The sequence below is a fragment of the Dicentrarchus labrax genome, unplaced genomic scaffold (assembly GCF_905237075.1).
Source record: "Dicentrarchus labrax unplaced genomic scaffold, dlabrax2021, whole genome shotgun sequence".
NCBI classification, from domain to species: domain Eukaryota; kingdom Metazoa; phylum Chordata; class Actinopteri; family Moronidae; genus Dicentrarchus; species Dicentrarchus labrax.
The window spans coordinates 20,583,303-20,609,367 of record NW_026136712.1 but is presented as its reverse complement, the minus strand read 5'-3'; the positions used below and the strand labels follow the sequence as shown (position 1 = coordinate 20,609,367).

The 26,065-nt window shown below is 44.2% G+C and overlaps 2 protein-coding genes across 6 annotated transcripts in view; both read right to left on the bottom strand.

Annotated features, from left to right (window-relative positions):
* srcap (Snf2-related CREBBP activator protein) overlaps positions 1 to 7,555 on the bottom strand; it is a 35,473-nt gene extending 27,918 nt beyond the window's left edge. The window contains exons 1-4 of the mRNA XM_051418698.1: positions 7,323 to 7,555; positions 5,582 to 5,658; positions 2,038 to 5,207; positions 557 to 823 (exon numbers count right to left, since the gene is read on the bottom strand). Coding sequence (XP_051274658.1) covers positions 557 to 823; positions 2,038 to 4,968 — 3,198 coding nt within the window. The 5' untranslated portion in view covers positions 4,969 to 5,207; positions 5,582 to 5,658; positions 7,323 to 7,555. The remainder of the gene's footprint in view (positions 1 to 556; positions 824 to 2,037; positions 5,208 to 5,581; positions 5,659 to 7,322) is intronic.
* Positions 7,556 to 8,419: 864 nt separating this feature from the next.
* On the bottom strand, positions 8,420 to 25,807 carry fbrs (fibrosin). Of its 5 annotated transcripts, none has more exons than XM_051418363.1 (18): positions 24,250 to 25,807; positions 21,426 to 21,602; positions 21,042 to 21,068; positions 20,870 to 20,899; positions 20,552 to 20,600; positions 19,149 to 19,461; positions 18,812 to 19,047; positions 18,015 to 18,310; positions 17,852 to 17,896; positions 17,583 to 17,681; positions 17,098 to 17,181; positions 16,856 to 16,894; positions 16,323 to 16,394; positions 16,058 to 16,211; positions 15,644 to 15,724; positions 15,211 to 15,294; positions 11,862 to 12,057; positions 8,420 to 11,434 (listed from the first exon to the last, which is right to left on the bottom strand). In XM_051418363.1, exons 1-18 carry the CDS (start codon positions 24,550 to 24,552, stop codon positions 9,901 to 9,903), a joined length of 3,819 nt encoding a protein of 1,272 aa, XP_051274323.1. In that variant the 5' UTR covers positions 24,553 to 25,807; the 3' UTR covers positions 8,420 to 9,900. The 5 variants fall into 5 exon arrangements, with proteins under 5 accessions (XP_051274323.1, XP_051274324.1, XP_051274327.1 ...); XM_051418364.1 differs by having other exon boundaries at positions 17,098 to 17,166; XM_051418367.1 differs by lacking the exon at positions 16,856 to 16,894.
* Between the last annotated feature and the right edge of the window lie 258 nt (positions 25,808 to 26,065).

The following is a 26,065-nucleotide window of genomic DNA, read 5'->3' as shown; positions in this document are numbered from 1 at the left end:
TTAATGGAAGGGACTTATTGAATTTAAGGGTCTGATCAGCACACTAAGTAACGGTGCTCCAGGAGGGTTCAAGGATACGGTCACACATGCATGAATTCATATATTTTCTTCACGTGGAGTTTAGTCACTGGAGAAGTCGCAGGCTCAACCAACAACAAGACGTGTGTTCACTCCCCTGCAGTCGTGCATTTGTGACCCTTAATCCTCTGTTGCAAACCAGGAATTTCTGTCGATTTAAAAGCAATTTGTTTAGGTATTTTAAATTTTGGACTACTAGAGAAGCCTATTCAAGGCATCAGGGCATGAAGCAAATTGTCTCTAAACGCACAATTATGGCGATGTAGTGAAAGGCCAAAAGGCACTAAGAGGTTGACATGCGTCATATCCAAATACACACACAGCTTTCAACAGCCGGTCACACACTGGAAGCCTTTTGTGGCTCCTCAAACCACCTGTAGAATATTAAAACTATTATTTAGACTTTCTGATTTACTAAAGCTGCCTTGCTTCTACATGAGAAATGTCAAATTTATGCATCTATTTATGCATCACTCACGTGTTTAGCCAGCTCTGCCATGTCTGTGTGACGCTCGCCACGCGGTCGCTGAGGAGCGGCCTGATCGGGTGGGGAAGAGGAGGAACTGTAGCCACCAACAGAGGAAGGAGAAACGAACTTCCCGTGAGGACCCCGGAGAGGTGAGGACCTCTCCCGTCGTAGAGTGGACCAATCGCTGGTGGACAAGGGGCCGGGGTAAGAAGAGGAGGTGCAAGGTGAGACAGGAGATGAATTCGCCGTGACCCTGTCTGCTATCCACTGGCGTACCTAAAGGCCAAAAGGGAGGAAGATGAAGAGGAAATCAATTAAAAAAACGTTATCTTAGTGAGGTAAAAGCGGTAAGACTCAATGAAGACAGAAGCCACATGCATGAGTTAGAGCAAGCGCTTATAAGAAGCAAATCCGGACATGCTCCGACTTATAAACTGGCCATTAGTGAATTTCCGTCAGGTTTCATCTCATGCAGAATTACAATCATAAAAATAGCGGAAGTCAAACGAATGCCTTCTTAAAGTTAAAATGCTTCAACAGTGGCAGCGCCTCGCTAGTAAGTGCTCGTGAATATCCTGTTGAAAGGGAGCCTGTCTGGGTGTCTGACAACCACCTCTTACCTTAAGGAACAGTGCCTGTCTGTCTGTCCTGCTCTGTCCATGCTGGAAAACACACATGGCTTAGCATGCGGCCAACTTAAAAGAAATAAATCACTACATAATAACATGAATAATGATAATAACACTATTTACATATGTGACATATCAATATGGACTACATGCAGGAGGATGGGTAAAATGATGCCATATTTAGACAGTAAAAAAACATGCCAGCATGTTTGATATGACTCACAGAAGCATAATGACGTGAGGGTGTAATAAATATTGCTTTTGTTTCCAGCTGGGGTAAATCTTAAATTCTTTTCTTTTTGGGTTTAGTGCCCATTTACAGCTCATAAAATATTTCATAAAACTGTCACACACTTAAAGGTAGACCTACAGAGTGTGGCACATCACAACAGCCTAACAATGCTTTTTGTCCTCGGTTTAATTAAATAAAAATGTGTGTTCACAGAGGACGCTCAGTGTGACTGCGTACTGCGAAGAGATGCTTTACTGTGGCAATTTATCATTCAGATTATAAAGTAAAATCAGCTCTCTGAAACAGGAAGATGCACTACTAGCTAATAAACACATACTAGTATCACCATAATCACAGTGTAACAATCCACAAGATGCTCTTGATAGAAATTCCACATTTATCAACACTGTTTTCACTTCAGATGCGCCCTTGTTTAGCGGAGTCGGATACATCTGTGTTATCTCTGCATTCAAGGACAAACTCTTCGGTATTATGAGGCCCAATGCTTCAATGTGTCACACTTGGTCGTACTTCCTACTTCTGCCTCTGGCCTCACAGCTCTGCCAAAACTCCACCCTAGCCTGCAAATTTCGACATATAAGCGGATATCCCATTCGTCGTGAAGTTACCTTATGCGGTGAGCTGGGGTTGGTCATCTCGCCTTCTGTTTTGTCGTCGTCGGGGTCCTCGTCGCTGCCTTCCTCCGGACTGCTAACCTGTCCCGAAGTGGCCTCCTGGGCCTCGGTTTCTCCCGTCGGTTCGTCCTGCTCCATGTCCTCGCTCTCGTCCTCCGCGTAGAGGGAGTCGTGTTGGCTGACGGGGTCGTTGAGACTGGCGGATGTCATGACCGTACCTTCACTATCCACTGATGCTGTGAGCATGTAAAGGGTGTTAGGCGTAGTAGGTGGGGTGGCAGCGGCGGCTGCAGGGGTGAGGACATCTTGGGATGCAGGATCTGTTTCACTTGTTGAAGTTTTAGTTACAGTTAAGGCCTCTTTGTCAGATTTGCTTGTTGAGGTTGTGGGGGTGACAGTCTGGTCAAGTTGAAGTGAGATGTTACCGCTCATGGTAGGCTGCAGTACCTTTACAGGCGGAGCTGTTGTCTCTGAAGTTTTATGGACAGAGCACTGCGTCTGATCTTTCTGGCTGCTAAGCGCCACAGACGCACATAAAGAGTCTGCTGCTGAGACAGTTTGGGGAAGGCACTCCTCAGACACCGTGCCAGAGCAAGAGCTGTGGGCATTGGCCAGCTTGCCGGCCGCATTCTGTTGCTTGGACACCTGTGCCAAAAGGGAGGGTGGGTGTTTCAGGATGGGAGTTTCTCCCGGTTTAAGAAGGAGCAGCTTTGGATTTATAAAACCAGAGGAGTGAGTGGTGCAGAAAGCCTCTGGTTTGGTTTCTGTGGGCACATTCTGAATACTCTGTGATGGAGTCTCCGTCAAAGCGGGCTTTGTGGCACTTACAACAGTGACTCCTGGGGTCTGATTTAGAGAGGGCTGATTTTCTACATGAGAAACGTGCACTGAAACAGCAACGGATGATTCCATCCCCATGTCCTCACCAGTACCCACTGGGGACACGAGCGATAATGCACCAGCTGTTGCTTCTGCTTCCTGTTTTTGGGGAACTGCCTGACTTACAGGAGACTCATTCACCTCCGTTTGGTTTTGGACAGCCGCACTGACCTGTGAGCAAGGTGTCACAATTTGTAGACTGGTGTCTGTCTGTTTAACAGTGAATGATTCAGATGTAACAGCAGCTACTTCAACTAAACAAACCGCACTTGTGTTAGCCACTTCAACAGCTTGGTTAGCATCTAATACCAAATGCTGTCCGACAGCAGCCACCCTTGCGTTTTGCACGGGCAAATTATGGGATTTACCGTTAGAGCAAGCCTGTGATGAAAGCAGGGGCTGCTGGGAAATAATAACCGTGTCACCTTCATTAAGTGTGTGAATAGATGGTTCAAGATGCGACTCTAGATCCTGTTTGCCAGCGTATTCCTCAGAGTGTTCTAGTAACGCGTTGAATAAGTTCACCTCGTATCCTGGAGAGTGAGCTATCTGCACACTGCTGCTGGCGCAGACCGTTTCCTCGGCAACCTCCTCAACCAGGCCACAAAACTCATACACTTCCACGGGCTGCGAGTGCAAGTCCATATCTGCCTGAACACTTTCCTCGTAGAGCTTCGGTTCTCCAGCAGAGAGCTCAGCACTCAGCTCGTTAACAATGGCAGCTTCACAGACGCTGCCGTCTTCTCGTTGTAGGAGGTAACTCTGATTCAGGTGCATGTTCGACCAGTCCCCACTGATGTGAGCCTCCTCTCTGACTACCACAATTTCTTGAGCATCGGCGGTCAGCGGAGTCTCTGGGGTGAGGACTTGGTCTGAGGGTTGAGATGTTTCTGCTTCAACAACCTGCTCCGCCTGCAGTGAGTCAACTAGGCCCGTGTCAAACAGAGGGGTTGCAGCAGAAGGTTTTGAGGAACTCTCCCGTGTGGAAGAGCACTCTGGCAGCATTTTGAAGTCAGATGAGGAGGTGGTGGTGTCAGTTTGTTCTTCCCTCGTGCTGCTCTCCCCTTGCTCTCCTTCAAGGGGATTGCAGCTCCTCTGGACGTCGCCGTCTTCTCTGCCGACTGTGCTGCCGGACACCGAGCCTCCATTTCCAGGAAGAGTGTATAATCCAGGAAGCAATTCTCTTGCTTTTGTGGTCTCAAGTATTTCAGCTGAAGGAGGTTGTGTTTCTTTGTGAGAAGTGTCAACAAGCTCTTTAACATGTTCAAACATCTCAATTGATTCCAAAGAATTAGCTTTCTGTGTTTCTCTGGCGTCATTTGAGAGCTCTTTGATGACTTTAGGTTGTGTTTTTGACACGTCAGTTTGTTTAATCTCACTGCTGTCAGATGAGGGTAAAGGGAGCGGGAACGATTTTGAGTCCTGGTGAACACCTGCCTGCTCCGCAGCACTTGGCGGAGGTATATGGCTGCCTTGATTTGCGTGGGCAAGTGCGTCCCTGTCAGACTGCTCCATAGTCCCATGTTCTGTGGTGTCTTGGACTTTGAAACCAACACTTGATTGTGAGACAGATGGAGCTGAGGCTGTGAAACAGATTTGAGATTGGGGTTGAGGGAGAATACTTCCGCCTGTGTGCTCTTTTCCACCAAGTTCCACGTTTGTTCCATTCTCTGGTTTATATTCCAATGTGACGGACTGTTTCTCCTTTGTTCCCGCAATGTCCACAAGTCCAGCACCCTCTGTGGGTGGCGGAATCTGGTTTGTCTGACTATTTGAGTGGCTTTTCTCTTTATCAGTTTGTGACCCGTATTGCAACTCTTGCACTGTGCTGTCAATCTGTGAACCTGGGGCGAGGGGAGGACAAAAGGGGGCTGGAAGCCTTTGCGTCTCAGCAGAGGAACTACAGTCCTCATCGAGGGATGTTGGCAAGGATGTCGAAACTCCGACAACGCTCTCCTCAGCGGGAGCTTCTTCTGAGACGCTGTCCTTAGAGTCGCCGCTGATCGGGAGAGTCTCAGGCAAGCTGGTCGGAGGGGCGTTCTCCATGCCGAGGAACGCAGAGTCGCTGCTCTCCGGCAATGGCACAGTGGACGGATTGGTGAACGGAGGGACTGGGCGGGGGGCAGCGGCGACCGGCTGCGGGGCATGCCGAGGTGACTCCCCAGCCACATTCTGTGCAGCCTGGGGGTTGCCACCCAGCACATCCACAGCCGGAGGGGCACGCTGCCGCACCGCCTCCTCCCCAGAGCTTCCTTCCTCTGTGCTGCCCCGGCTACACACTGCACCTGTGGGCGATACAGGTTGTTAACAAAGTGTCTGGACCAAGTGGGTAATTTATTGAGTGGCTAAAAACGAACATAAAAAATAAAACACTCAGCACAAATAAAAAAAAAAAAAAAACCTTTTGTAGATAAGGTAGGCAGTCACTGTACTGTGGCTGTGTGTGAACACAGGACACTGTATTCTCCTCACCGCCTACTAACCATCCGACTCACTACCTTACAAAAGGCACGGCACAGAACTACTTTTACCTCAAAACAATCTGACGTTTTTGTAGAAAAATAACTTAACATCTAACACAAGCGAGCCATCATCGAACACTGGACACGATGTTACATTCAGAACTGACTGGATGGTGTGCAAAGCAACAACTTCTCACCTGTCTGTGGTGTGAGACACAGATCTTCTGTGCTTTCTACTTCCAGGATGCTGAAATTAGGGTCCCCTCCACATATTCTGAGGAAGCGAGAAAACAGAAAACGGACGGTAACTTTATTATTAAATAAAAAAATTTAAAAAAGGACCAACTGCATATCAAACTCTGATGTTGCAATCTATTGTGTTTGCCACACTACACAACTACACAATAATGAGTTTAATCATTGTGAAAACAACAAGCAGCAGCTACAACACATTGCATTAGATGAGATACTAGTAAAAAAAAAAAATACCACGATGTGTCGGGGACGAAGTGTAACCTGTCACACCGAGAGCAGCAGGATAGCTAGGTTAGCAAACAACTGCTAGGACTACAGTGGGGGGGGTATCTGCAGGGGCAATAAAGGCGGAAAATACCCCGTGAAGCTCCGTTAGCTACCTCCAAGTTGCATCTCTTTTTTTTTGTTTTGCTGCAGTCGCCCACAGGAAGATGCAGCACGCGCTCTCTCTCAGCTAGAAGCCGGTGGCGACCGGAGGCGCGCGGGGCCTCCACTTCCATTCATTGTAACGCTCTCGCGACTGTAAACCGTGAATCCACCGGGGCTACGGGAACCGGTCGGTAGTCTCTACGGTGGGGGGGGGGTTACATCTTTATTCAAGCAAGTGCACTGGGGGGGGCTTTACGTGCACGAGATGGAAATATGAATCGACTTCTATGTGTGTGTGTGTGTGCGCGTGCGGGGGGGGCAGCGACAGCACAAGTTAACGCCTAAAAACGGTTTACCGGTTTGGTTTAACACACACACACACACACACACACACACACACACACACACACACACACACACGGTTGGGTGGCACTTAGAAAAAATAAAAAAATAAAAACGGGGGAGGGAGGAGGAGGGGAGGGAGGGGGAGGAGGGGGGAGAAAAGCCTCGCTAACTAGCAAGGTAGAAAGAGTTGGTTAGGGTGCGTTCGTTTTGATGCGCAGGCGCCCCCCTCCTCCCCTCCCCTCCCCGCCCGCCCGCCGTTATGTAATGATCCGGCTCCCAGAAAGAAAGAAAGCCCCGGTAACGCCGACATATTGATAAGTTATTGGAGCACACACACACACACACACACACACACACACACAGAGAGAATAACACCTGAAAAGTCGCATTAAAACCCGCTTCTGCATGCACTACAGGGAGGGGGGGGGAGGGAGGGAGGAGGGAGGGGGGGAGACAATCACTCGTGACGTCATTGCGTGGGGTCAAATCTGTTTTTTTTTTTTTTTTTTTTTTAAAAAGGAAAAATAAAAACGATTTATAATTATTCGGTTTCGAGCAGTAACGCGGATTACGGTCCGGATGAAGACACAGAAGGACGAGAAAAACAATGTTTTAAAAAGTTGCATATACATTTTGCAGTGATCAGACGGGGGGGGTTAGGGGGACCCGCACCGGCCCACGGCTGGCCGTTTGGAAGCGACCGGGAAGAAAGTGATGGTTGGCGGGTAATTTATGTCCTTTAAAGACGGTTTTAAAACCGGAGTTCAACCGGCGCTGCTGCTTCTACCGCGGTTCAACTTGGTGTCAATACATTTCCGGCGCCGTCCGTTAAAGCAAATACCACCAAGTAAAAATGCAGTCGGATTGTGTCCTTTCGTTAGTCTGAGCCCCCCCCTCAATTCCCCCATTACTTCCTCCTTTCCCCCCTCCTCCTCCCTCTCAAGGCCGCCATCTTAAGTTCCCACCTACCTGAAATTTCCGACCGATTTTCTTTTACTAAATTCTCGTTGAAGGAGTCGTCATCCGCGTAAAATCGCACTCAATCCGTAAAGCCAGTAATCCAAACCGCCTCCCGGTACCCAACGAGGTACCACTAGGTCTGTGGGAAGAAGTTAAAATCCGGACCGGGAGAGACTGGGTTTCGGCGCAGAATGTAGCGGTCGCGGGGAGGAGACTTTACGCAGCGAAATGGTGGAGGACCGCTGCTGCTGCTGCACAGCTCGCTGAAATCTCGCGAGATTTCCGTCAAGCGCGCCACTTAAATTTTAGATTTTTTTTTTTTTATCTCCGTAGTTCGCTTCATGAAAATATTTTAGTTTAATCGTTTTATTTTTTACTTTAAAACCGTCGTTTGGATAATTATATTAATATTGACTGTGAAAGTAAAACGATGTATATTTATTTATTTATATATTTATATTTATATGCCAACCTGTGGTCAGATTTTATATAACAATAGGTTTTGTAATTATTCTTGTGATAAATATGATAATGAAGATATATATTATAATAAGTTTATTACATGTATGACCAGAATACCCCTGGACTTTTGGAGCATACATTTCTTTTAACTTTAATAATACATAATGTACTTTCCTTCTTATTCCCTTTAAATGTAACATTAAAATAACAGTTGCTTTTGGTCTGTTTAGATAATATATATATTGATATTAATCCAGGTGTCAATAATAATCTTTCTGTGTGTGAAGTAATTTAGCTGAGATATTAAATATAAATAAATTAATGAAGCTGAAACAATCAGTTGATTAACAGAAAAATTAATCACCACTTCTTTTAATTAGAAAGGACAAAAAAAATGACTGGAAACTGCAAATATGTGCTGTTTTTCTTTGTCTTCTCAGGTAGTAAACTAAATATGCTCGGGCTTTGGACTGTCTGTCAGACAAAGCACTTGTTTTTGATACGTCAGCTCCGGCTCTGACACATTGTGATCCATATTTTTTCCAGTTTTATGATTTTTATATCAAGAAAATAATGAATAATTAAAATGAAAGTTGCTATCCTTATATTAAAAAGAGTCAGAACAAAAGACCCACACAACAGAGTAAACAACAATTCATTTAATAATTAATCTTTGTGGTCTCTAGGGGAGGGGTTTGAAAGGTATAAAATGGTCATATTAAAATAATCGACCCAGTCTTTTCCCTCTCAGGATACCCACTGTCTAGCTGTCTTTTTGACACAAGTACATATATTTTTTTTTCAGTTCTTCAGCAGATGTCCCACTTATCCATGTATATAACTTATTCTCGTTGATGAAACAACTCGACAGTTCAATGTACAAGGCTCCCATAGTCCCAAATGGATATAACACACAACCAATGACACACAAGGCAAACCTCCCTCTGAGCATAATAAAGTCCTAGATGAGATCCTTGAAGAGGCCAGAGGTTGCAATGGATACGGCTTAATGTTCACGAGCATTAAAAAGTTTTGTGAAGCAAGCCTTTTGCTTTGTCTTTTGCATGATTTGAAACAGATTACTACCTGGGGAGAGAGTACTGGTTGATACCCGAAACAAAGACAAATAACATAACAGTGAATATATTTATTATTATAGAAGATAATTAATGTTAAGAATAATAATTACAAAGGCAATTTCTCTAGACTACTATAATCTGGTCCTGCACATATAGTCAAGAGGAGACTGGGGGAAACAGTTACAGGAAGCTCTAAAATACTGTGTTCACTCACACAGTGTAGCACAGTTCATTTCGCCATTCATCCTTTGAAAACAAAAACAAAAACAAACCAAAAAAAAAACAAGCCAAAAAAGGTTGAATCTCATTATCAGTGAAGCTGAGGGGTTTTGGGTTTAGATTTTTTTTTTTGGGTAAAGCAGGAAACTGAGGTGCGATGCTTACCGATCTTCATTAAAATGGTCTCATCAGTAATTTTGTCTTCTCACAATGACAAAAAGACACAAAGACAGAAACAGAAAGCACCACTTTTACCACTGTATTTCTAAAGACCCTCATCCACAATACCTAATCAGGGGTGACTTATGTAGAGGAGGGCTTTATAATATCCCATGAGTATTTAACCAAGCTGAGGATGAACCCTTGACATGTTTTTTTTTTTTTTTTTTTTTTTTCACAGTGTACATCCCTCTGGAAGTCATTTCCAATCCACCCGGAAAAAAGGCTTGCTAAGTAGCATGGATCATAATTCACCTGACAAATGAAAAAAAGCTGTCCTCTGCCTCTTCGTACAGCTTCTGAAATCGACTACTGTAATAACCAACAGCCAGTATAAAATAAAAAATACACCAAGGATGCACAGAAACCATGTACCTTTAAATTGCACTGATAGAACCATTGCGCATATTCCAAGTCTTGCATTCCCTCCCTACCATCACCTCCAGCCAGTCATGGTTACCCCTTTTTTTGCAGGGGGACTGGAACTGGTTTGGTTGTGTTACTGGAAGGGGAGGGGTTAGTAGTCTGCAAGAGGAAAAAGGGGGCAGGTTGAGAGCAGCACAGTGATCCTGACATTTCCCTTAATCTCCTCCAGTGTTGTCCCTGTACTATCTGGACTCTCCGTCTTTGTGGGCGCTGTACAGTGCCAGCTCACCTGGCCCAAGTCTAGAACCGCGGGGAGGTGTGGACGACCGGCTGGTGATGGACGGAATGAGCGGAGGCGGTGCCCCCACTGCCAGCGCTCCCACCAAGCCTGCAGGGGTTTTTGCCAGGATGCCGTTGGGCACGTGGTGCGCGTTCAGTGAGCCTAGACGGGCGTAGAGGCCAGCGTGGTGCTGGGCAGCAGGAGAGGCTCCGTGGGCGAGCGAGTGGGCGAGAAGGCCGGGGTGGAGCTGCTCCAGGTGAGCGGCAGTAGCAGCATGAGAGGGGCCCGAGAGGTGAGCGCCAGGAGGGAGGTGTGGGTGCATCCCAAAGTAGCGAGCCCGCTCAAAGTCTTCCCTCAGGATCTGGGCGCGCTGCTCCTCATCGATCAGTCCTCCGCCTGGGTGTCCGAGGTGAGAGCGGTCAAAGTGATGGGCCATTAGGCCAAACTCCTGGCGGACAGCAGAGCCGGAGGCAGCGGAGGTAGAAGTCGGAGGGTGGTGAGGGGGGGCTGCCTCCATAAGGCGTTGATGGAACAGTCGGGCCAGGTGAGGGTCTGACCGAAGTGCCAAAGCCTCCCTGCGATGCTGATGATGCTGATGATGCTGCTGAGCTGCAAGCTCCCTCCAGGGGTCCCAGGTGAAGCTATGTGGACCCTGCGGAGGTCCTTGAACTGGACCATGGGCAAAACGTTCTCCTGGACCCATTACCAACCCTGCACCTGCTGTGCTCCCCAGATACGCTTCAATGGCCCTGGAGCGGTCCAGCAGGGAAAGGTGTTGGTGGGAAGGAGCGTGGTTTGAAGTATGTTGCATTAGGGGAACACCAGGAGTGGGAGTCAGTGATAAAGAGGAAGAAGAAGGGGTACCAGAACTATGGTGGTGTGGATGGCTGTTGGGCCGGTCAAAGCTGTGGTTCTGCACCGGGGGAGGCAGGGAGATGGGGATATGCTCCGGCTCCTCTTTCCGCTCCTCTTTGACTTTAACTGGTGGGAGAAGCAGTGGAGGTTTGGAGACGGGCGTTGTGGTCCGGTCAGACTTCTTGGCCTGAGACAAAGAAGTGACAGAGGCAGAAGCTGCGGAGGAAGAGGGGAGGTTGCCGTCTCTTTGGGAGTGTGAGGGTTCATTGTGGAGGCTGTGTGTTGTTGGGGCCAGTGCACGGGGGTAAAGGTCCAAAGGAGATGGGGCTGAGCGGTTGGAGGGTGGGGGAGTAGTGAGCACAGAAGATGAGGAAGACCGTGGTCTGTCCCTGTCTGCTACTAAAGATGAAGAGCCAACAGGCAGCCCACGTGAAGACACCGTTGGCAGCGGCCTCTTATCTCCATCTCTGTCTCGCTCGCGCTCTCTTAAGCTGCGTGTCAGGTCCTCAATGGGGCCACTGCTCCCACCCAGGGCACTGCTGTGACCATTAATGTGGGAAACTGGGGTGCTACTGCGGGGCTTGAAGGAAGAGGCAACTGGAGACATTCTCACAGGTTGTCGGCCATACAGCATATTGTCTCTGCAAAACATAATGTGCACAACGGTTACATAATGGAAATCATTCATAATAATCCTTATGTGTATCACTTAAACTACAGTTTTTGAGGGCTTTTTTTTTGCCTTTATTTGACAGGACAGCTTAAGACAGACAGGAAAGGGAGAGAGAGAGAGGGGGTGACATGCAGCAAAGGTCCACAGGTCGGACTCAAACCCATGGCCACTGCTGCAAGGGCTCAGCCATGGGGCACCAGCTCTACCAGGTGAGCCACTAGGGTGCCCTTAAATAAGTTTTTACTAGTAAATTGTTGATGTAAACAAGCTGCAATGCACAGTATCACACTTGAATTAATAGTAACTTGGGTACTGATTGCTAACGAATACTGCCTCATGTCAAAAAATCGAAGCCATTTCTTTAAACCGGTATTAAAATCAACTGAATGTCATACCTGTCCTTTTCATCCTTGATGTGGGGGATGTCTCTCCTCTCTCCTTCCTTCCCCCGATCCCTATCGTCCCGCTTATCTGCTCCTTTAGCCCAGCTGGGGCCTGGGGGGAACACAGATGGGCCACCGTGTAGACGGTTCCATGGGTCATGATGGTTGGGGTTGGGTAAGCCTCCAACCACACCAGCTGGTGTGCTCGCTGCGGACCAAAAAACACGTAATTTTTGTTAGAAAACAAACCAAAAAAACAGCGTCGTGGTTAAAAAGGTAGACAAACCTTAAAGCTTTTGAATTAAATATTTTACAAACCCGCTATTGCCATCTTGTGGAAATAAAATCCACATGCATTACACACAAGGTTTGGTTCTTAGCATCTAGTGTGATCCCAGTGAGTATCAAGTCACAGTTCTTAGAAGTTAAGAGTAACAGTAAAAACTCTTAAGGAAACACACCTAAGTAACACAAAGTGCATTTTATAACTTATGCTGCTTGAACAACTTCTGTTACAGGACGTACAAAGAATATTTGGCCCTTGCTAAATCATCAAACCTCTTGTGACCCTGTAAGTGATGTGGTTAAGCACTGGGCACTTTGATTAATGAGCTCTCCCATCTTAGCCTAGTTGTAGCAACACAACTAAACAATGGGACAACTTCCTAATAAATCTTTTTCTCCCTTAAGATTTGACAGAAATGTTTAATCCATGTTTTCATGTTGGACTGCTTGCAGTCTTCACAGATACTCAAGTTAATGCATCCAACCTTGTACTTGTATATCAATGACAAAGCCCAGCACAGCCAATCACAGCATGTCTCTGACAGTGACAGCTGAGCTGTAGCTGTGCTATAAGACAGGAGAGAAAAGCATTAAGAGAGGAGAAAAGCAGTAAGTGATGACAAACAAACGCCTCGGCCAAACGTCAAGACAAGATTAGTAGTCGCTGGATATTTTATCTCAGGTAACAAGGTACTACACCGAGCATGTGGTAAGATTATGAGTCTTGTTTACTAACTAATTAATCAAATAATTTGATTTATTTGACTATTGTCTTACACTACACATATTTAGGTGTTCGTGTATGGCTGTTTGTGTTAGAAAAATACACCTGATGCCTTTAAGAAACTATTTGGAAAGAAAAAAATGTGTTTATACTCAGTAATGTAACCATTAAAAAAAAGTATTGTTTTGATAATTGGAGCTAAACCTCAAGAGTATATTCTGGCCCCAGGATTGTGAAGAGAAAATCAAACAATACCCAGGCCTAGATCAAAGCTGCACTGGTAGAAGAAAAGGCAGGAAGAGGGGTTCATCAGAGGCTGTGTTAATCTCCAACGTGCATTTATGCCTGTAAACTTATCAGAAGCAGATCTCAGTTCCTCACAAAATATCCGCTGTACTTATTTGTGCCGTTAGTAACTTCTGAGACTGAAATGTCAACAGTTATTTCTGAGAAAAAAAAAGAGAAACTGTGTTGTTAATAGTTTTGTTTTGAGCCTGCTCATGTCCTACAATTAAACCGTGCACTGCTGCAATGTCACAGAAAAAACACCCCTCACAATACAAAATCTATTCCATTCTCTTTTTATTGCTCACTGTGAATTATCGGTTCATAATGGCATGAAAGGAATATAATCAGCTACAATCATGAATCTCTCTTGTGGGAATAACAGGCTAGAAGGAAGGTTTATCCGTTTTTTGGAAGCCGCCACGTCCCCAGTTCCTGCTTCAATACAGTAAAGCTTTACAACCCACACCACGGAGCAGATTAGCTGCTTAATGTAAATATACAGATGTAGCTAAAATCTGGATTCATCCCTTACCTTTACCAGTGCTTACAAATAACACAACAATAATAATTTTAAGTGTTAATTTGACTTCTTTGCTAAATTCAATAATTCAAGAAGTTTACACTGTTCTTCGTGGTATTAATGTATAATCCTAGTCTATGGAGGTCACTCCAAAATTTGTATATATCCATTAATTAATATGTATTAACAAGTAAGTGTGACACTAGTGAGCTTAAGTTTATTAAAATACAGTTGTGGCGTAAAATGCATTGCTCTCCGTGCACCGTCTTGTTCTGAACAGGTGCGACTCGACAAGCCACAACAAGCTCATCATCATTTTTAATTAGCAGAGTATGGTGAGGAAAACATAACATTTTGCACTTAATGTGGGTGAGAGGCGGACAAATTATTTTCCACCCACCCACACACACACAGACACAGACACACACACACACACACACACTGCATCCTCAGACTCAATCGAAAGCAACCAGTCAACTTTTCACAGGTTCCAAGTATTTCACTTATATCCTATTCACAAACCCTCAATATTCTTTAAAGGTGTGTTTATACTGTACCTTACAGCATCTAACCTAGAAAAAGAGAGAGCTCAGACACGAGTTGGGACTTAAAAGTAGAGGTTATGATTTTTCAAGTCTGTCTTGATGCAATAATCATATTTACTGGGTGCTGTAATTATTCCTCATGTCCATACTGGGGTGTGACCTGATCCCCTCTTTGTGCGACTATACTGCAATAGATGGGGGACAAAATCCACAGTATTCTGTGTAAAAATGTATTTTTAAGTTGAGCTGAAGGTAATATGAGTCTTCGGCAGTCTGATATCGTCAAAGAGAGGAAGAATCCTCAGAAGTTTCATACAAAATTCCCTCGCCGTGCTTCCCCAGAGATACTTCTTAGTGGTTGCATCTAGGTTTGTACCCAATGCCGGCAATAAATCTACATAAAAAAATACTCGCTTGATCTGTCTGACTCAAACTGCTCATATTAGTCTCAGCTGAACTTTATAAGACATTTTTGAACAGAGGGAGGACTGTGGATTTTTGTCCCACATTTCTTAAGTGGAGTCACATTATAAAAAGGAATCACATTATGGCCATTATGGAAAGGAGGGATGATTACAATGACCAGTAAGTCGGTATGTGTTTAGCCTAACATGAAAATGTATTTGAATGGAGGCCAGATCGGTGACGCAGCAGGTAATGCAGAGGGTGTCAACTGGCTCAACTTTTACCGCAACATGTAATATGTGCTGTTTACTTTATGATCGTCGCACAAAAAAGATAAAACAACCGCTGCCATGCAACCAGAGTTGTTAAATCCTGTCTCACAGCATTATAAACCGCTGTCCAGTGTTTTGCCGTCTGATAAGCCACCGCCAACAGAGCCCCAGGTGTTAACGCAGGGCTGTTTTCAGTCAGAACACCCATTTACCCTTTCAACATTCATATAACATGTGAAGATTGTATTAAGACAGACTTGATAAGATCTGAACCGATCCTTTAAGCCTCGTGTTTTGAGAGTACAGGTACTGTAAGACTGACCCATTGTTGGGCTGCCAAGTCCTCCAAAGGCACCAGAACCAAGCGCTCCCAGTGGGGTGAAGGGTGGGGATCGGCCATACGGATCTAAAACACAAACGCAGACAAACATCAGAGATACTGCGTTGATCCAAACATTCATGGAATTATATGTCTATACAGGCGTTAAATACTGCTGACACTTCTGAAATACTTCCAAATAGATGTGAGAACCTTGACACAAAGATCAAAAATACTTTGAGATCACAGTTTTACTGAATCACAGCTGAAGAGAATTTGTTATATTTAACATAACAGTTACGGAAACTATACCGACAATAAATATGCAACTGACCTTGACCATTCATAAATTAATCAAAATGAAAGTGAAATCTGGAGTGGATTCAAAGTGACAGACATTGTGGCATACAGATGTGCCTTTTTAAGCTGCTCTTACCCAAGTGTGCAGCTGGTGCGAGGAAAGAGGAGTGGGGCGTTGATGGAGAGATGAAAGGAGCCGAGGACGGATTGACTGGCCCTGTGGGAACAAAGTTGTAGTAAAAGGAAAAAAAGAAAATGTCACGAGCAATCAAGTCAAACGCGTCGAGCTACTCATACACTTCATGCTGTGATTCAAGCAACGCTGTGAAACCTCAGGGATGTGAAGACTGGATGGATCGAAAAACAAATAATGACAGGCGGTAGGAGAAAGCATTGGTGAGATCTTTAAGAAATTAGTCAGAATTATGTGTACTAATAGTCATCTTATAGTCATGTAACACATTACACAACTTCTTGAAGTTGTCAAATCAACAATAAATTCACATTCTCTCAACTGGTCCTCAGAGACAATAAATGTTTAGACACGCACCTGTCGCTGAGAACAGACTGGGAGGCCTGGTCAGATCATGAGTGGGAGGCAGGGCTCCTCCTATGGGCCCCAGGGGTCCCAGTCCCCCAGCTCCAGGAAGACGGGCCAGCAGGTCAGTACGGAAGTCCAACTTGTGAGGATCAGCCTGCATCAGCTGAAACAGTTCTCATTTTGTTACGACGACTTTATGATTTTAATCTCTCAATGAGGCATTTCACTTGAATTAAATTTTTTAAAAATCGGGGAATCACTTAGAAACACATACCTTTACTTTTTTCTGATGGCTTAGAATCATCCAGGCCACGTATACATGCATAGCACACCATTTTCCTGGTTTCTGCACAGCATAAAAGAAATCACAGGGGTTTACTATGTATGTATGTATGTATGTATGTATGTATGTACTATGTACAACTTAAAGCCTTTGCACACAGAGTCAGATGTTCTTCCGGTTGTTTCCGAAATATCTCGTCTAGCCTCAACACAAGGTTGGGGTTTTCCAGCTGGAGATAATGTTACTCCCTAAAGCTCAGTATGAGTTTGGGAAAATAAAAAGTCAGTGAAAAATGCATAAGCAGGGATACAAGAAAATCACGGGGGTAGAACAACCACATACATTATACACGGGGTAATTTCTGGGTCTGAAATATCTAACTGGGTGTGCAAGGGCAGAGAATAGACCGGTAGCAGTCAAGATTACAAGTGAGATTAATGCAAAGAGTGAGTGAAGCAGTGAGGAAGTAACAGGCTGAAGATTTTAAGGAGCCAAGGGATTCAAAAACATCTGTTTTTGCTTACATTACTGATTTTCAACGATGTCCCAAATGGATCAGTTAGCTACAAGAGAACAGAAGTGTGAGACCACTTTTAATCAACATATCTCACTCTTTATGAGGAATAGTGTTGCACTCTTTACTGCACTGACTAGGCCCATGTTGCAGCACATCCTAACCTAACCTGGCTGTCCACATCTGTACAGTTCAATGCTATCAAAAAAAAGGAGGCAAACTTTATGTTTTAAGTAAGCATGTTGTCCTTACCCTGGGGTCTTTGGGCTGCAGGTGGTGAGGCACAACCCCAAGTCGTGCGCTTATATCAGGACCCGTTCCCTGAGGGACAAGAGGCTGTCACACACAGTACAACACATCAGCAACAACCTACTAATCTACTGATTGACATGTTATTTTCTGTCTTTTTCAGTGACTTTTGTCATGTGTTCTCACTGTGACAGATTCTGAAATCACTTTGTCAGAAGTAAGGAGTTTACAGTCTTGTAGTACCTTGAAGCAAACATGCGAGGGAGGGTCAGTGCTCCTCAATAAATTACCCTCCAGCGTTTATTGTCTGGAATGTCACAATTGTTAATAAACACGCTTCATATTTTCATCAGTGCAATCCCAGTGTGGGTGATTAAATGACTCTGGCTAATGACACCAGGTAATGTGAGATGTCTCCTGACAAAATGACGTCTACTTGGATGCCCAGGAATAAGTAATATAAAGATGTGAAGAGTTTTTGTTCTCACCTTTGGCTGAAATGCTCCTTGCAAGGAGCTGAAAGGCCCAGTGGGAGGAATCACAGGCTGGATACTCGGCACTGAGGGCGGTGGGTATTGTGGGAAGAACTACCAGGACACAGACACACATACATATCTTAGTGACCACTGAACAGCTGAACAAGTTAATCAAATCAATGTCGTTTTGTGCGCATAAAATCTTATTTTCTCGTTGTATATTGTTTAATCTGCTATTTATCAACACCTAAATAATCAGTAAGATTATACAAAGTACTCACAGTGTGTCTGTACAGCCCGTCCATTTTTCCAGGATACTTATCAAACTAAAAAAAAAAAACAGAAGCAGTGCGTGGGTTAAAACATCGCAAAAAACACATTCCAGCCACACTGGAATTTCAAGTACGACACAGATGTTCAGCATAACAGCAGAGAGCATCTCACCAGAGGCGGTGCGGTAGCTGTGGGGTGCAGGAAGGGCGTGAAGTGTTGGTGTGTGTGCGTGTGTTGGTGCTGGTGGTTGTGCTGATGAAACTGGAAGGCCATGGGTTGGATGTTCGACTGGTTCTGCGACGTCCGGCCCGACGAACCCGGGGCGGAGCTCGATGCTGATGGACCACCGGGAGTGGAGCGGCCCGCAGCAGCTGCGTTATTTTCAGCCCCTGGGACGCTGCGTCTGCCCTCGCGATCTTGTGAATTCAAGTAGTGCGAGTTTAAGTTGTGACGCATTATTTCCTGATCTAGAGTGGAAGGTGTCAAAGTGAAGGAGAGAAAAGAAATTATGTTAATTGTTGAAAATAAAACATTCACATCAAAATCATACACAGATTAGCTCATAAAGGGGAGTATAGAAGTATAAAATACGACAAATGTTGATATTATAATACATCATATCAGTATCTATAGTGAGTATTAGTACTATAGTGTTCACTAGAACTGCTAGAACTCGTTTGACAGACACAAGAGTAACACATTCAGGATTTTTATGTTGCTACTTATCTAGTCTCCAAATACAACACAGTACATCATGTAGCTTCTGCTTTATACAAGTACTGCAATACTCGCAGTGATCAGGCCTCACTTCATCAATAAATAACTTCCTCAACACCCGAGACAACTGCCAGAGGAAGTCTGGGTTTGGTTTATTTTAGTAACATATTAGTCATCGTGTTCCCATGAACAGCTGAAACAAACCAACAGGCTGTAGCAGCAGTGAAAAGTAGCTTTCCTGTTGACTGTACCTGCTGCAGTTGAGTGGGCAGGACCTTGGAGCAGAGGGGGAGGAGGAGGCAGGCCAGGTGAGGACGTAAATAGGGCCCCAGAGCTGGCTCGGGATGGGGGTCGGAGGGGCCCTGAGACTCCTGAACCCCTGCTGTAGGGCAGCGACACACTGGTGGAGGGAGTCGGGGGGCGCATGGAGGATGAGGAAGACCCAACAGATGAAGCAGAGGAGGGAGGTTTGACTGGGGTGCTGCTCCTGAGAAGAAAGAAGTATAAATAATGAATCAACTTTTCCATTCTTAAACACTGAGCCAGCAGGGATTCATTGTAAAAAAAAAAAAAAAAAGGTACTCATACCTGTTGTAGATGGAGTGAGAGCGGCCAGGCAAAGTGAGGAAGGGTTTGGGTTTGGAGAGTGGGGGACTACCGTTGTGGCGGCTGCCGTTGGGCCGGGGGACGGTGCCTGAGGATTTGACCGGGGAAGGCAGGAAAGAGAAGGAGGTAGAAGAACAAACAGGCTCTGGGAAATGCTGCTCCAAGCTTTTCTCCTGGCTTCGCTCCAGGCCAGAGACTCTCGGGGTCACCATCAACCGCGAGACACAAGGGGCCGGTAGAGGCGGGCAGCTTTTGCCCATCGATGTGCCCATGTTTGAGGGGGCAGGCTCCACAGCTGAAGAACAGAACATCAGTCAGTATTTTGCACGTTATAGTACCAACATATACAGGAGAGGGACCACAAACCCAAAAGGTGAAATAGTGCTCAGGTTTAGAGGTAAAAGGAGAACAAATCCAAATTCCAAGGATAGTCAGAGCTGGTTCAAATTAGACCCGAGGAAAACTGGAAAATTCTGATTCACGTCCAGCCCTAAGATGTACCCTGAGGCATAGAGGTTCATGCCTCAGGGTACAAGTCATTACTGACTTAGCCTCACATAGCCAGACTATCACCACACTGCGTTTCAGCGCTGTGCCAGTTAGGGCTGTACGTTATGGTAAAAAAATCCTATTGTGCTTATTTTGACAGATTTTGTATCACAATTTTACTGGAAAACAAAACTATGAAAATCATGATTGTGTGTTTATCAGCCAGGGCGACTCTGCAGCACTACAGTACTTCATTACAATAGTGTTTTGTCACACATTTGACATTTTATTAAAACACTGCAGCTTCTGCAATTTGGTTATTGCACTTAAGATAATATTTCAATTAATTGTGCAGCTCTAGTGCCAGTGCAGAGGGGGGCTGGCTGAACCCATTATCATTCTGGTATAGAGGAAAGAAAAAAACCTCTCTGGATTGTTTGTATTTCTTTAAACCAATCACAATCGTCTTGGGCAGCGTTAAGCCCGAGGATACAGTGGCGTTTCCCTTGCAAAGCACTCACACGCAGAAAGCAGATCGGGAGGAAAGGAAGCCAATGGCAGCCATAAACCCACATCTTACTTCCTGTGAGTCAGACTATTATTGACTAAACCCACATCATGGAATACCAAACAACCAATCTTTCATGTCATAATCACATCAATGTACAGCACAGGGTATGCTGTGTATTCTGATCTTTCATACTTTGGTATAATTGACTTAAAATCAGCACCAGTCTCCCATTGACTTAAAATGTAATGACACAGGAAAGAAAGCAGTCACAGCTACTTTAATCATTTTCTGTTAAGATCTAAATATAGACAGTTTACTGACACATCATTTCCCTGTTTCATTGAATGTGAAGCAGCAGAAATAAAGCAAACTGAATTTCTCATACCTTTCCTAGTACTGACTGTGAAGACTGGGTCCATGTCATTGTCGGAGGCCTAGACGGGGGAAACAAAGATTTAAATTAATATACAGAATTTGTCGTACCATATCAAGACTGAATCATGTGTGACAATCTATTAGGCGAACCAACAAATGAATAACATCGTCTCATCGTAAAGAGAATGAGTTTATCTTGTTCCCATACAAGAATACTGTTTAATAGCAACAAAGTTCCTACAAAACAGGGCAAAAAGTGTCAAACATTCATTATCTAATGAAAAGAAAAGCCTGGAATTAAGATTGATAACAATGAAGCTGTACACACCTTATCTCCTGTATCACTCTCAGTGTCACACTGAAAGAAGACAGGGAAAAAAAAGACAATTCACTACTGGAATATTTCAAACAACGTACAGTTTTTAAAGCAGTTTGCAGAGAGGCTGCACACTGATACACCAGAACATCATGTTCACTTCATTATCAGGAAGAAAACTTACAATGTAGCCCGTCTCCAAAGGGTGTCGCTAGAAAAAAAGAACAGATAAAATTGGCTCTAATGGGTTTTCAAATATGTTTTAAATAATGCTAAATGGAAAACTGTATATCAGTGATTAAAAAAGGATATAAGAGGTTTACATAAGACTATATTTCCTGGTTGTACAGAATCACCCGCTTCATTAACAACACAACCTCGAATGATGTGTGTTGAAAACCAGTTTTACTAGATCACAATCGGTGGCAGGATATACAGGTCAGCAGCAGCACCACAGAAACGTACACATAGCTATTTGATTAAGAATTAGCTCAACAGCTCACATGACGAGACGAAGGTAGGTCCAACCACCCCATTAAAGCTCAGTAGTCATAACGCAATTGTTCACCTCTATTCTTCTCCTCTTGTTTCGGCTCTTGTTCCAACAACTGCTGGAGTAGCTGTGCGGGGCTCCTTCCTCCGGCTCGGACAGCGGCCCCCCGCCGTTCTCCTCTGGCCCTCTCTTCCCCTTGTTCCTCCTTCCCAGCATATCAGTGCGCTGACTGGGCTTCAGAGAGCAGTCCATCTGATAAGGAGAGGAGAGAAAAATAACCAGTGTTTACATGTCTACAAATAAAACATGAATGTGTACGCCGGAGGGAAAAGACCATAGGCTAGCTACACGCTGATTAATTTCCTGACAGACCTAATTTCTGCACAGCTTCGACTCTTTGAGTGATCGCAAAAATAGAAACACCAGAATGATGTAATGCAATACAGCAGCCTGCAGGAGACTATTACTTCAGCTGTTTGTGTGTTGACTCGATTGTCTGGTGTTTTGAGACTGTGTTTTGTGGTTGTGTCGTGTTGAACTTGTTATATTTTGTCCATATTTAAAACAACAGCATTTAAAAAAAAGCTCCTGTAGAGTTTAATCAATACTTTGCTGGCAAATGTTCACAATGGGGGGGGGGAAGAGAAAATCACAAAGGGACAGTATTAGTATATTGTATTAAAGTACAATGTAGTGTGTAGAAGTTACGATCTTTTGGATCTATTATCATCCAAACTATCTACACCGGGGGGTCAGAAGGTAAAAATTAGGAGTGAACAAGTTAGAAAAGAAGAAGCAACTCCGCTAAACAAAATCATTATTATTTCTTTCACCCATTTCTGGTGAAATGCTTGAAGTATTGCCTCTTCAGGCCCTTTTTAAAAAGGATATTTTGTAAGCGTGGTTTGGCTACAAAAGGGTTACAAGCAGCAGCTGAAAAATTTTGGGAACCAGTGACTTATATGCAAAGACAGTTTGCATAAAGGCGCTCTTCAAACCTCAAGAGAAAAAAGGCGTCAAAATAAGTGAATGAGATCCAAATAAAGTCGTTTACAATGCAAGAAACAAGTGCATAAACAGCTGGAAATGACAAGGTGTTGATGTTGCATGTATTGTTCAACTACTGTTGGTAGCTAGATGTCTAAATAAAGACTGTGAGCTTAAAAAAGGCCACGTATTGTCATTATTCTGTTTGCTTGGATCCCTCAAAGTTATCAAGTTTCTGCTGTTTATTGTAGAAAAAATACAGCAGATTATTATATTGGAATGAGGAATAAATAAATAAATGATGTCTTAAAGAATAACTGCGGGCAGTTACTGTTGTTAAATTCGAGCAGGAAATTCAAAATTCAGAAAAAGGAAATTGTCACATTCCAGTAAACATTGGTACTTTTTTTTTTTTCTTATTAGCAGTTTCAGATGGTAACCAACCATCAATCTTTGCCTTCACCGGTTTATTTGACTGTAAAATAAAGTTACCCAAGAGAATAGTGGAACTGTACACGTGTGCAGTTTTATGACGTAAGCTTACTGACAAATTAATTTGGTTTCCTGTCCTGATGCAGGGGTCAAAGCAAATGTCACAAGACCCACCCTGAAGGCAGATGAACCGATATTAAAGATTATTTCTCTTCATGTGAATGACAACTGTGCCACTTGTAAACAACATGTAAATATTTATATACATGTAAGATGTGTGTATGATGTATTAAAGCGTTAATTTCCTGTCTGTCTTAATGGATATACACAAACCTGAGCAAGTCGGGAATGAAAAGTATTATTATTAGTGAGGAGTACTTAACGTAATCTCCGTGGTGAGTGACACACAATTATACTTTTTTCTTTCTTTTTCTGAAAAGCCATTTGGCAGCTCATCAACACCTCAAAGAATTAGGACATGAATAATTTAAGGTCTCTCCAGAACCCATCAGAGCGATGCCTTGGGGTTTGGGGTTGGGACTGAGTGGACTGCTTTCTCCCAAACAAGGAGTGATGTCAGAGTAGAGAGGGCGTATAATCTCACAGGATGGTATAGTACAGAGAATAAGGATATTTATATATATTTCGGGATAAAAAAAAACACTAATTTATCGTGTTGAATTCGCATTTTTGTGGTATATTCTCACATGACTTGACTTGAAAAAGCTGTCTAGCTCACCAGCACATGGTCCTATATTTGTTTCCTGATTTATTTTGAGGGGGTGTGCGCATTTTAATATTTAGGTTTAAAATCCTAAACCTGTCAACCCACAAAAAAAAGTTATACCTGGATGTGTGGGTAAGATCAGGGAGATGATATGTCCTATATGTAACTCAATAAATAAGCGTTCATTAAGAAAAATGTAAGGTAAAGTGATTCCAGTATGTTTAAGTGCCATTTTATATTTTAGGGCTTCAAGATATTATAAAAACATCACATTAAGATTATTTTAACCGATATTGCAGCTTTAGGGCTCAAATTATCATTTTAGCCTCACAAATGTATTTTTCTGTCAACAAATAAAAATGTTTTCTTTTATCTGGAGAACAAGATTAGTGGAGTTACAGCTACAGTACATCATTATACACGTTTATTATTGCACTTGGCTCATATTGTGATGAACTGTGGAGCCCTAAATATCGCGATAACACGGTGCATCTCTAATATTTAAGATATTTAAGATAATTGTGACATGAATATTTCACTTCTTTCCTCAGAGAGAGAGAGAGAGAAGAACTCATTTAAGTTTCAGTCTTACTGTTTCTGCCAATCAATTCAAATAAAAGAGAGGAAATGACCAGCCGCCTGCCACGCTGCATTATAAACCCTTATCCATCACTTTGTTTATTCTAATGTGGAAAATAAATTACACTTGATGAACGACAGCTGCTTTCACTGGGTGTAAACACACACATTTACCTCCAGTGCCTCCAAGCTGATAAAGCTCGCAATAGCGAAGCCATCGATGATGTCTTCCTCGCAGGACACCGACTCCCTCTTCCTCCGGCGTGGAGGCCTGTGTCTCCCAAAACCGGGCCGACACTCCCTCCCACCGGGACCCAGGACACTGTTGGTCCCACACGCCTCCGGATCGGAGCCTGAGGACAGGGATGTGGCCCTCTCCTCGGCCAGGTTCACCCTCCTCCGCCGCCGCTCCCTGTCGCGCTGTGAACGGGACCGGCGGCTCTGTCTGAACCCAGTGCTTCGGCTCGGGCCCTCCATGTTCAAACGGTTCTTTTGTAACTCCAGTGAGACCCGAAAGGAAAAAAAAAAAAAAAAAAAAAAGGCACTTCTTTACTCAAGTCACCAGAACCGCTAACTGAAACCAGCAGCACACAGGCCCTGTGTTAAAATGGCGTTAATGGGAACCAGTGGCTATTATTCACCGTCCTCTGACAACAGTCCAGTGGCATCAGAGCGGAACCTCAGAGTCATTTCAGTCAATGTGAACGCAAACTTTACCCCCACATGGGCATTTAACACATTTAACACACGCACACACACACACACACACACACACACACACACGCGCGCGCAAACGTCAGGACATAGCCGGACTGTGTCTGTAAGCTATAACGTTAAACGCATGTAAACAAAAACAAAACCTGTCAGGAGTCCTAAACAATATAAACAGAGTAACCCCCCCTCTTCTTCTTCTTCTTCTTCTTCTTCTGGTTGATGCTAACGCGAGCTAACGCTACAGTCTCCAGCCGATTAGCTCATTCTTCCGCGGCTCGCTAATATTTGTAATTTAAACTATATATTGTTAAAACAACGTCGGTGAAGTCAGCAGGGCTCTCTAACAGTCCGCGGCCACGGTCCGCGCGGTGTTCTCGTGCTCCCGACGGCGCTGATCGATAGTTTTATCGGTTCAATTCACATCGAAAGAAAAGACGTAACGTTAGCTTCCCGCTGCTAGCTGAGCGTTAGCCGATCCAGCTGTTAGCCACCAGCGAGATTTATTTATTTATTTATTTTTAAAAAAAAGAAAGAAAGGAAGCAGGGAGAATGTGTGTTTGTTTTAAGCCTTAATAATAATAATAATAATATTTAAACACAACTCTTATTTCGGTCCGCGTCCATCACGAAGAAGAAAAATAAAAATAAATGAAGGCCCAAATATGAAAGCCTCGGGGTCGATTTCCATAAACGTGGGTGTGGGCCGAGCCCCTGGCGGGCTGCGCCGCTCCGTCATGCAGCCTCCTCCGGTTGTAATCCAACTGTTTTTAGGATTAGTTGGAGCCGTTTCCGGTCAACGAGCTCTGATTCTCACTGAATCCACTCTGTTTGTGGACGAATGGCCGCTCCGCTGCCCGGTTCAAGAGTTTCCGACTGGATTTGAGATTAATGTTGAAAATGAGAGAAAGAGAGAGAGAGGGAGAGAAAGAGAGAGAGAGGGGGAGAGAGAGAGAGAGAGCCGTTGTCAGCCCGAGCGGTGCATTGTGTGCGCCCTTCTTCTTCCTCGGTCAACAGACTGTCTGCTGGGTCGCTCTGCTGGTGCACAGCGCCCCCAGCTGGAGACTGTTGGTCGCTGTCTGTTGTCAGGTTCCCGACATATCCGATGTGTTGTTGTTGTTTTTTTATTTATTTATTTATTTATGCGTATTGCATTCGCTTTTGAACTTTTCTGACTCATTTTTTCTGTTTTTCTAACTCATTTTTCCTGTTTTTCTGACTTTTTTTCTGTTTTTCTAACAATTATTTTCTGTTTTTCTAACAATTATTTTCTGTTTTT